This window comes from Micropterus dolomieu, linkage group LG18 (assembly GCF_021292245.1).
Source record: "Micropterus dolomieu isolate WLL.071019.BEF.003 ecotype Adirondacks linkage group LG18, ASM2129224v1, whole genome shotgun sequence".
NCBI classification, from domain to species: Eukaryota; Metazoa; Chordata; class Actinopteri; order Centrarchiformes; family Centrarchidae; genus Micropterus; species Micropterus dolomieu.
The window spans coordinates 12,745,221-12,756,060 of record NC_060167.1 but is presented as its reverse complement, the minus strand read 5'-3'; the positions used below and the strand labels follow the sequence as shown (position 1 = coordinate 12,756,060).

The window sequence follows — 10,840 nt, the reverse complement described above, 5'->3', positions numbered from 1 at the left end:
CAACATCCTCCAGCATGACCGGTTTGGCGGTGGGTCAGTAATGGTGTGGGGTGGCATTTCTTTGGGGGGCCGCACAGCCCTCCATGTGCTCGCCAGAGGTAGCCTGACTGCCATTAGGTACCGAGATGAGATCCTCAGACGCCCTGTGAGACCATATGCTGGTGCGGTTGGCCCTGGGTTCCTCCTAATACAAGACAATGCTAGACCTCATGTGGCTGGAGTGTGTCAGCAGTTCCTGCAAGAGGAAGGCATTGATGCTATGGACTGGCCCGCCCGTTCCCCAGACCTGAATCCAATTGAGCACATCTGGGACATCATGTCTCGCTCCATCCACCAACGCCACGTTGCACCACAGACTGTCCAGGAGTTGGCAGATGCTTTAGTCCAGGTCTGGGAGGAGATCCCTCAGGAGACCATCCGCCACCTCATCAAGAGCATGCCCAGGCGTTGTAGGGAGGTCATACAGGCACGTGGAGGCCACACACACTACTGAGCCTCATTTTGACTTGTTAAGGACATTACATCAAAGTTGGATAGGCCTGTAGTGTGGTTTTCCACTTTGATTTGGAGTGTGACTCCAAATCCAGACTTCCGTGGGTTGATAAATTTGATTTCCATTGATAATTTTTGTGTGATTTTGTTGTCAGCACATTCAACTATGTAAAGAAAGGAGTATTTAATGAGATTATTTCATTCATTCAGATCTAGGATGTGTTATTTTAGTGTTCCCTTTATTTTTTTGAGCAGTGTAGGAGCAAGACCCTCAAACTCTGAAGACGACTACAAACTATGTGGCTGCGTAGTGGTTTTGCATCTCTTTGAGTGGAGTGATGTTTTGCATGTGAAGCAGAACTCTCAGGTGCTGCTGTTTGTTCACTACAGCTGTGTAGTTTGTAATCATTTTGTGTCTCTTCATAGTCGTTTTGTTTCTATTAGTAGTCATTTTGTGTCAGTTTCAGTGACATTGGGAGGTGAAGCACAGCTCTGTGGTGCTGCTGTTGGTTCAAAACCTGCACCTAAACATCAGTATTTAGTTTAAGTTGAGAGACTGTCATGTTATAGGAAACCAGCAAAGAAAGCCTGAGACGAAGGTTCTGCTTTCTTTAAAGTACAGCTTTTTGTTGTTCTAATTTAAATAATTTTACTATTTTTACTGTATTTTTTTTAAATGTTACTTTAGCCTCAGTATGCTGTGCAGATGTAATATGAAGGAAAAAATCACCAAAAACATTGGCTGGATTTGGTTAACAGATATATCAATATTAAAAGACCGATCAGTCACTTCAAACAGAGGCTCTGGCCACTGTGCCTGGGAGGCCCGCTCAGTAATCCATCCATGCTTATAATGGAGTAGTACTGAGCCATGCACACTGAGTATTTAAGTGATGTGATTCCCTGTGGTGAGTGACATCATGTTAACTTGACATTTACCAGTGATCCCTAATCCTTAATCACATTGCATTATGTCAAACTGTCGTCTAAAAAGTAGACTCGTTTCAGTGTGCTGACTGTATCACTGTCACGTTTTTAAATTTAGAATGAAGCTGCAAAACTATTGTTCATGTTTTGACTGACAATTATTGATTGGCGCTTGTCTGTCACAGTGCGGAGAAAGAGTGGGGTGATGGGATACGAGGTCTGTCTCTGAGCGCTGCACGTTACGCTCTCATGCGGCTAGAGGAAGGTCCCCCACACACCAAGAATTGGAGGTATGACCGACACACAAGCACAAATTCACACATTGTGTTGGTTTAGCACGGTTCAAATTAACATAGAATTAACAACATGTCTGCACATGTTCAGCTATTCTTTCACTTAATGTGAATCCCCTCAACACAGCTGTCAAACAACAAGAAGTGACTGTGAATTCATATTAACACGACAACCTTTCATGCCGTTTTTCTCTGCCCAACTGGAACTTTACTTGGCCCACTCTGCCATTTCTTTCTTCACGCCTTTAAAAGATTCTTTATTGCTCTCCCTTTCCTGCATTTGTGTCCCCCTACTTTTTTTTCACTTTCTCTGCCCTCTGCTCTCCCCTCTCTTCAGGCCCCAGTTGCTGGTGCTGGTTAGTACAGACGGAGAGCAAAATGTGGAGCAGCCTCGTCTGCTCTCTCTGACCAACCAGCTGAAGGCAGGCAAAGGTCTGACCATTGTTGGTACAGCTCTAGAGGGGACGTACCTGGAGAACCACGACCGGAGCCAGCGTGCAGAGCAGGTAAGGAACCTCAGCTATTAACTACAGTTAACAACTTGAGAGCCTTAGGCTAGAACTAAGCATTAAGCTAGCGTCTCTCTTGTTCTCTGCACCTTGGTAACCGTTATCCTCTGTCTTGCCTTTCTAGGCGTTGCGTAAACTGATGGAGACTGAGAAGGTGAAGGGCTTCTGCCAAGTAACTGTGTCCTCGAACCTGCGTGATGCCACCTCCCACCTCCTCCAGGCCAGTGGGCTAGGAGGCCTCAAACATAACGCTGTGCTGGTATCCTGGCCACGCAACTGGAGGCAGGGAGATGAGCTCCAGACCTGGAGGAACTTCGTTGGTGGGTCACTGGGAAAGCCAATAAACCAATAATCCCATTCAAAAAGGCTGAAATCCAAAAGCTTTGGCTCTGCTTCAGGCAGATTTTGGGGTAGTTTGTTGGAGTGGTGCACTTCTCTTCAACCAAAAACTACAGGTTTCAAGCACTTTTTATTGCAGCATCTGTGCTGCCGAAGCATCTCAGAAAAGACCAAATCCCTACCGGCTCCAGCTTTTGAGCAGCTCATCCTGCTATTTAACCTGTATGTTGAGGGGAAAAGTGAAAGAAAATCTCCTAATAATAAGAATACAGCATGAAAGAAAAGAATGAATAGTAACACTTTCTAAGAAGATCATCGCTAAAATGACTTACACAATATAATGCTTCCATATGACATTATAACAATTGTTATAATCACTTACAAATGCGCTATAGCAAAGTTCACAAGTCATTATGACCTTTTGATTTAATGTTTTTATAACTAGTAGTAATACCAGTTTATAACAATGTGCGCCAAGAATCTCCGACTATATTCCATAGCACATTATAACCATCGACTCTGCCTCGTCATAAATACACTTAAGTCACAATTTATATTTAGTGATATAAAATGGAATAATAGCTAATAGTAATGTTTAAAGTTATATAGCCTGTCTTTGTTTGCTTTAAGAAAAGTGTTAAAATATCTATCCCTGTATAATATATTATTGTGTACATAATACCATATGAACTAATTATAAGAACTTATAACACATTTTGCGCAGGAAAACAACATTTATTTATGTTTCTTCACTTTATGAACAATCTGTATGAATTTTTAACATTTTGCAGTTTAGCACAAAAACACAAATTAATTAGGGTACATCAAGGAAATTCATTCTCAGGCTGGTGAGAGATCGCTCAAGAGAAGACCTGTTGCCAACCATGTAACATCATGTAAGAAGAGGCTCAGATGTTGTCACAGATGAAAGGCGAGCCAACCGGAGACATCGTGGCAACCGCTGCACAAAACTTTTTAAAGAACATTTTAAAGTAATTGAATGGGAATACTGGTTGGGCAGTAAGGATGAGAATATCTTGGCACCTCACATTTGATTACAATTCAGAGGGCGGCGAAACAGAACAGGCAAGTTCAGACCATGCAGAAAAACATACTTATAATTTAATCATAGCTAATCATTGTCAAAGCTTCCCATTGAGGGTCAACCACAGCCAATTAGCTACAGCATGAAGGCCATGCAAAACAAAATCCAAAACACCTTAAAAATCTGAATAAATCAAATACTACATGATAGTTTCTGTTATGAAGACAGTTTGTAGAAGTAGTATGGCTAACAACTCCTCCTCCTCTGTGTGTGTGTGTGTGTGTGTGTGTTCTGCAGAGTTGGTCAGAGAAACCACAGCTGCTCACCTGGCTCTGCTTGTCCCAAAGAACATCGCAGCCTTCCCGTCGAATGGAGAGCGTTTCACTGAGGGTCACATTGATGTGTGGTGGATCGTCCATGATGGAGGCATGCTCATGCTGCTGCCCTTCCTCCTCCGCCAGCACAAGGTACTGTGCAACAGTTATTACTACAAGAAAAATACATAATAGGTAAACATTACAAGTACAGTACAGAATACACAACTAACCAAGCAAGGTCTACATTTTTACAGTCAGAATCAAAATTCTTACAGACAAAATAAACACTTGTACATCATATTCAGTCATATTTCCTATAATGTTCTTTCAAGATATTCACTGTGAAGTTTTAATACTCTTCAGAAAAAGTTTCTGTAGTAGTTTTGTGGTAAATTCTGATAGTTGTAAACAGGTAGACAAGCAGATTTGCAAATCACATCATAAAATAAGATTTACTAATGATTAAAACAAAGTAGTCACAGAAGAATGGAACAATACTCTAAGGATATGTCAGAAGCGTTGTTTCTGCTGCTCAGGTTTGGAGGAAGTGCAAGATGCGCATCTTCACGGTGGCCCAGTTGGACGACAACAGCATCCAGATGAAAAAGGACCTGACCACATTCCTCTATCACCTCCGCATTGACGCCATGGTGGAAGTTGTAGAAATGGTGAGTTTTCTCAAGACTAGACTGACACAATGACACAATGAAATATAGTGTGTGTGTTAAGTTGTCTTAAGTGCTTGTCATATGGTTGAACAGAATCTGAAAAACCTACATTTTTCAACTTTCCAAAACCATTATTCACGCCCACTTGAGGCATACATGGTATGCATGAGAATGCAGGAATTTAATTTCTCTCTAAAGCTCTTTTTTATTATTCACACAAGAACTTCTGTCACTTTTCATGTATACAACCATGAATGCCTTCAGCGCCATTTGACCTAGTTTATGTTTATGTTTAAAGCATACCTCATCATTCATTCTCCGGATGAAACTCCTTCCTGTCAGGCTATATGTGTATCAGGTTGAGGCTTACTGTATTAAAGGAGTCCGCAAGAACAGGCAACATTACACATGAGTGATTTGGCAATGACTGACTACTGGTACATGAATGTGAAAAGCACAAAAAACAACTGGAATTCTCTCTTCTTAGCATGACAGCGACATCTCAGCCTACACTTACGAGAAGACCCTGGTAATGGAACAACGGTCGCAGATGCTTAAACAGATCAACCTGACCAAGACCGAGCGTGAGAGAGAGGTAAGAAAGTTTGTTTGTGTGAAAGTTTTGTTTGTTTTGAAATGCACTCAAAGATGCACACATACACTTGACATGACTTGACAGGCCGACTTGGCATAATTCGACTTGACTTTACTTAACATGACACATAAGCCCCTCTGGACAAAAGCATATTTATGGTTTAATCAGAGCAGTGGGACACCATATTTACCCTTTCTGTCAGCGTTGACTACAGCCACAGCAGAAACAGCTTTGCTTTTGTGCATGACAGCAGGATGGTGTGAAAGATGTGAAAAATAATAGATATTGATCTCAGTGTTATACTATTATTACCTCCTACCAATTATTTGTTGAACTGATTGCTGGGTTTTCCGGGCAGTATGTTTAATTACTTCAGTGGGATTATCCTTAACCTATAATTCACTTTTTTATGAGCTGTTGCTGTGATATACAGTAAATAAATTTCATGTAAAAACACATTCCTGACCTACCTTGTTTTTCATAAATATTGAGCAAAAAAAATCTCTACTCACATCACCTGTTCCTTGCTTTGCTCTTGTTCATCTTTACAGATCCAGAGTATCACAGATTCATCCCGCGGGTCTATCCGCCGTAAGAACCCAGCCGCTGTAACGACCCAGCTGAGTGTGACCGAGGACCCGCCAGCAGCCAGCAAGGAGGAGAAGCCTGAGGAAGAGGTAGAGCACAGCTGACCTCAGTTTGAAGTGTAATGAATTGAAGTCAAGTTTATTTGAATGTTCACATGTAGGTGATTAAACACAGAACGGGCAAGAAAAGAAAAATGTGCCTGACTAAGAGATGTGATAAAACCAGGCACCCAGTGGAGTGTTGGGATATTTTTTAGTTATAAAATTTCAAAGGAATTCACGTGATAAACAAACACTGGATTAAACTGTACAACACAACACATAGTAAAGGACCTATTTTAAGGACAAATACTGTAGTTGTGTGGTGTAATAGAACTCTATAATTTAAAGGAATAGTTGATAGTGACATTTTAGGAAATAGACTTGTTAAAAGAGAAGCTAAATACCTTTCTCATGTCTGTCCGTTAAACGGGAGGATACAGGCAGCAGCCAGATAGCTTAGCTTAGCACAAAGAATGGAAACGGGGGGGGAAACCGAAAAGTCCACTTAGCAGCACCTCTAAAGTTGACTAATTAACGTGTAAATTGTGGTTTTTACAGGGTTTACCTGTGGGGCTATTTCTTAGCCAGGTGCAGTTTCTTCCTGGATTTGTCCTGGACAGAGCTGGCAAACTGTTTTCCCTGTTTCCAGGCTCTGTGCTAAGCTAACCTGTCCTGCTGTAGTGTATATACAGGTGCATCTCATAAAATTAGAATATTGTGGAAAAGTTCATTTATTTCCGTTATTTTATTAAAAGTGAACCTTTCATATATTCTACATTCATTACACATAAAGTGAAATATTTCTTTTTCTTTTGTTTTAATCTTGATGATCATGGCTTACAGCTCATGGAAATCAAAAAAACATATCTCAAAATATTAGAATAAAGAATGCACAAAACAGAAACGTTGACCTCCTGAAAAGTTGAAAAGTTCTGAAAAAGGTTAATTGGTCTTGGTCGGAGCTCCGTTTGCTTGAATTACTGCATCGGTGCGGCGTGGCATGGAGGCTGTGACTCTGCTGAGGTGTTATGGAAGCCCAGGCTGCTTTCATAGCGACCTTCAGCTCTTCTGTATTGTTGGGTCTGGTGTCTCTCACTTTTACTTTTGACAGCTCATAGATTCTCTATGGGGTTCAGATCAGGTGAGTTGGCTGGCCAATTAAGCACCATAACACCATGGTCAGCAAACCAGTAACTAGTGGTTTTGGCCCTGTGGGCAGGTGCCTCCTGCTGGAAAAGGAAATCAGCATCTCAGTAAAGCTTGTCAGCAGGTGGAAGCATGAAGTGCTTCCACCTCCTGGTAGATGCTGCATTGACTCTGGACTTGATCAAACACAGTGGACCATCACCAGCAGATGACACGGAACTCTCGACTTCAAGCAACTTGGATTCTGTGCCTCTCCACACGTCCTCCAGACTCTGGGACCTTGATTTCAAAATGAAAAGCAAAATTTACTTTGATATGAAAAGAGGAGTTTGTACCACTGAGCAGCAGGCCCGTTATTTATTCTAATTTTAGGAGAAGCACCTTACAGACATGAGATTGGTATAGTTTTCTCATCTACCTCGCAGCAATACAGCGAGTAAATGTATTTCCCAAAATGTCAAACTTTTCCTGTTAAATAATAGAAAAGCTGCCTTCTCTGATATCAGTTCACAGTTTTAGATTTCTGTTGACCAACTGATTGCGTCTGCTCTAACTGCAGGTTAATTTCAAGGTAATGTAATAGAGATTTGCTTTTTTCTTGCCTCAATCACAGCCCATGTTACTACAAAAGAAACCACATAATTTGCAGACTAAACAACGTAAGGCTCCTTAATCACACTTGTCTTTCCTCCCCCTCTCTCAAACACTGTGGCTCTCTGTGACTTTACCTACATTTTCATCTCAATCGTGACTCTTCCATATAATGTACATGTAACTCCACATCTGTCCTCTATTCCTCACGTCTCATAGTCAAAGTCGGCCTCTTCCCCTGTGTCCCCCCCTTCCCAGGTCCAGCTCATCCATGACAACACCACCCCTGCAAGCCCTGCAACCCCGGCCACCCCACTGACCCCCGCAGAGGGGGCCCAGAGCCCTGGGGAGCAGGTCCAGATGACCTGGACTGAGAAGTGCGACGGTGAGCCAGCCAAGCCGCCTGGTGCAGCCACACCAGAGGGCATCAAAGACATCTTCAACATGAAGCCGTGAGTGCTTTGAATTGCTCATTGAACCTTAACCTGTTGCAAAGGTAAATTACCTTCTTGTTCCTGACAAAAACAGCCTCCAGTCTCCACAGTCTTTTTTTTTTTCTGAACAATATAACAGCAAAGTGGTGTGCCAGAATACTGTTGATAATAATTTATAAGGTTAGATACACTGAATTCACAACTTATACTACTAAGCATGTGTTTCTCTTCTTGCCATGCTGCAGCGAGTGGGAGAACCTGTAAGTATTGAAGTCCCTGTAAACATCATTCAGTCCATTCACATCTCATCCTGACCAAGTTGGCCACATGAGCAGATGAAGATAGAATGCTTGTGTGTGAATGAGCACCTGTCACCTCGACCAACTTAGTATCACAAAGTTCTTCGTAACATGCTTTGAAATATCACTTATCTAGGCCTTAATCAGTGTGAACCAGTTTGACCTCCTTCTCTGTTGCTCTGTCTTCACTCAGGAACCAGTTCAATGTGCGACGTATGCACACAGCGCTCCGGCTGAATGAAGTCATCATCAAAAAGTCCTCAGAAGCCAAGCTAGTCCTTCTCAACATGCCCGGGCCACCCAAGAACCGGACAGGTGACGAGAACTGTATCCTTTACCCACACAGAAGTAGCTTTACTGAGAGGAGTTCCTAATATGTTACAGAGACTGCTGCTTTCCTTTCAAGTAATAAGCTTCAAGAAATGAGGGAAGCTCAAACACATCCTTGTAAAAAGAAAAAAATAAGATTTGTGTTGCTGATATGTAGGATTCACATATAAAACTATTTGATCATGGGTGTACCATGTCACAGAATGTCAATTCTGAAATCACCTGTGGATCCTGTACCACTGATTTCAGTGGTGCTCCACAGATACAACCAAATTCCGTTTAAGCCTCTAGGCACTTTACTATTCCAGGAATAAACTTGGATTTTAAGTAGTTAGCAGTAAATGGGAAGTTAATTGACTTGCTTTATGGAATAAAAATAGCACTGTGATTTGTTATCAGAAAATATGTGCAAGATGACAACGGAGGCAAACAACTAATTAGGATTTATAAGTGCCATTGCAGAAGATGGACCTTTTTAAATAACATGTGCAGGTAATATTTTTGATTTATTCTTTTTACTCATTTGGTAAACAATGTAATGTGAAAGGTGTTACTTGTAGTGATCAACCCACAGAGAACTATAAGAAGACTCCGCAATTCCCCTCAGCTCTATGGACCGTTTAGCCTCTTTAAGCGAGGAGAGTGAATATTGGTTGGCCCAAAACATGTCTCCAATGGTCAAATATTTTTAAACATAATTAATACATAATAACATATGTAATAACATATGTAACTAATAACTTTAGTAGGCAATAATATGTTAATGATGTTTTTATAGCTTGTTCCACTGCCCCCTAGTGGCAAAATAAATCCATAAATGCAGCTTTAAATTAAAAGAAAGAAAACAAACAAATACTACTATTACCACAGGAGAAGAAAACCAGACGAGACAGAAAAAGCCCATCTAATCAGAGAAGGATTAAGAGGTTAAACACTGTACAATTGTAAAACCTGAAACATGGACTAGATTAAAGAGAGCTATTCTTGTATACTGCAGTTATCCAACTAACTTAAAGGGGACCTATTAATGCAGCTCATTCATCTCTATATTTTTATTCTGGGATTCCACTAGAGCAATTTTGCATGGTTAACAGTTCAAAAAAAAACTTTATTTATCTTATACTGGCCCTTTATGCAGCCTATCAGTTCATCCTCCATGTGAAACATGCTGTTTTAGCAGTACCCTCACCCTAAAAACCCACTTTCTTCTTTCTTACAATTTCCCGGAAGCCTGCTCAGGGCCTGGTGAGCACTGTAAGTTCTCTTTATACACCCAGTGCTGTGAGCCCGCACCACCTCATCCTTAGCATATGACAGCTTTAACTTTTGATGAATTTACTGTTTATCAGACAGCAAATGAGACCGGAATTAGGCTGGAAAAACAGTAGATGACGCTGGAGTGGAGTGTTCCTGGGGGCCGGTGTAGGTACGAGATGTGCTTGGCCTGGAAAATCGCCCCGGGGCTTCACTGGTTACTGTACAAAAACAACTTTATAAAAAAAATACTCAAACCGATAAATCGATTATCAGAATAGTTGGCGACTAATTTCAAAGTTGACACAAAGTTGACAGTACTTGCAGTAGTTTCTTTAACTCTTCTCTCCCAGACATGGAGTTCCTCGAGGTCCTCACTGATGGTCTCAACCGGGTCCTCCTGGTCCGCGGAGGCGGCCGTGAGGTTATCACTATCTACTCCTGAAAGAGTAACCCCCTACAACCCCACCCCTCCCTCAACCCTGTTCCTGTATCACCTGTACTCCCACCCTCTCATCAACGCTGCTTCATCATCATGTCACCCTTGCCGTTTATTTCTGTAAGATAGTCCTCTCACACCCGACCAATAGCCCAGCTCAGCTTCAGCACCTCTCCCTCAGCTCCACCCCCAGCTGCAACGATGCTTGGCTACCAAACCCTTCATTATAGTCCAATAAGCTACTATAACTATTGTAGGTTCTAGACTAATTTAGATGCTACCTAGATTTGTTCTTCAAGAGACCTTTTTTTTCTTTTCTAGTCTTTTAATCTGCTGTAGTAACTCGCATTGAGTTGGAGTCACTTGGTGAGGAGGAGGAGGAGGTGGTGGTGGGTTGTTAGCTGAGGTGTGAGCGCACATGCATGTATGTGTCTCTGCAGTCTATTTATTTATTTATTTTTTTTGTTTTTTCAAATACAAATGTGACATAGCAGCGGCTTCTGCTCGGAAAGAACAAGAGGCAGCTGAAATGA

At 41.6% G+C, this 10,840-nt stretch overlaps 1 protein-coding gene across 1 annotated transcript in view; it reads left to right on the top strand.

Moving 5' to 3' along the window:
• The window catches only part of slc12a5a (solute carrier family 12 member 5a), a 183,240-nt gene extending 172,400 nt beyond the window's left edge, over nt 1–10,840 (top strand). The window contains exons 13-22 of the mRNA XM_046075103.1: nt 1,605–1,709; nt 2,050–2,218; nt 2,346–2,541; nt 3,903–4,072; nt 4,459–4,590; nt 5,078–5,185; nt 5,737–5,862; nt 7,810–8,003; nt 8,478–8,611; nt 10,222–10,840. Coding sequence (XP_045931059.1) covers nt 1,605–1,709; nt 2,050–2,218; nt 2,346–2,541; nt 3,903–4,072; nt 4,459–4,590; nt 5,078–5,185; nt 5,737–5,862; nt 7,810–8,003; nt 8,478–8,611; nt 10,222–10,313 — 1,426 coding nt within the window. The 3' untranslated portion in view covers nt 10,314–10,840. The remainder of the gene's footprint in view (nt 1–1,604; nt 1,710–2,049; nt 2,219–2,345; nt 2,542–3,902; nt 4,073–4,458; nt 4,591–5,077; nt 5,186–5,736; nt 5,863–7,809; nt 8,004–8,477; nt 8,612–10,221) is intronic.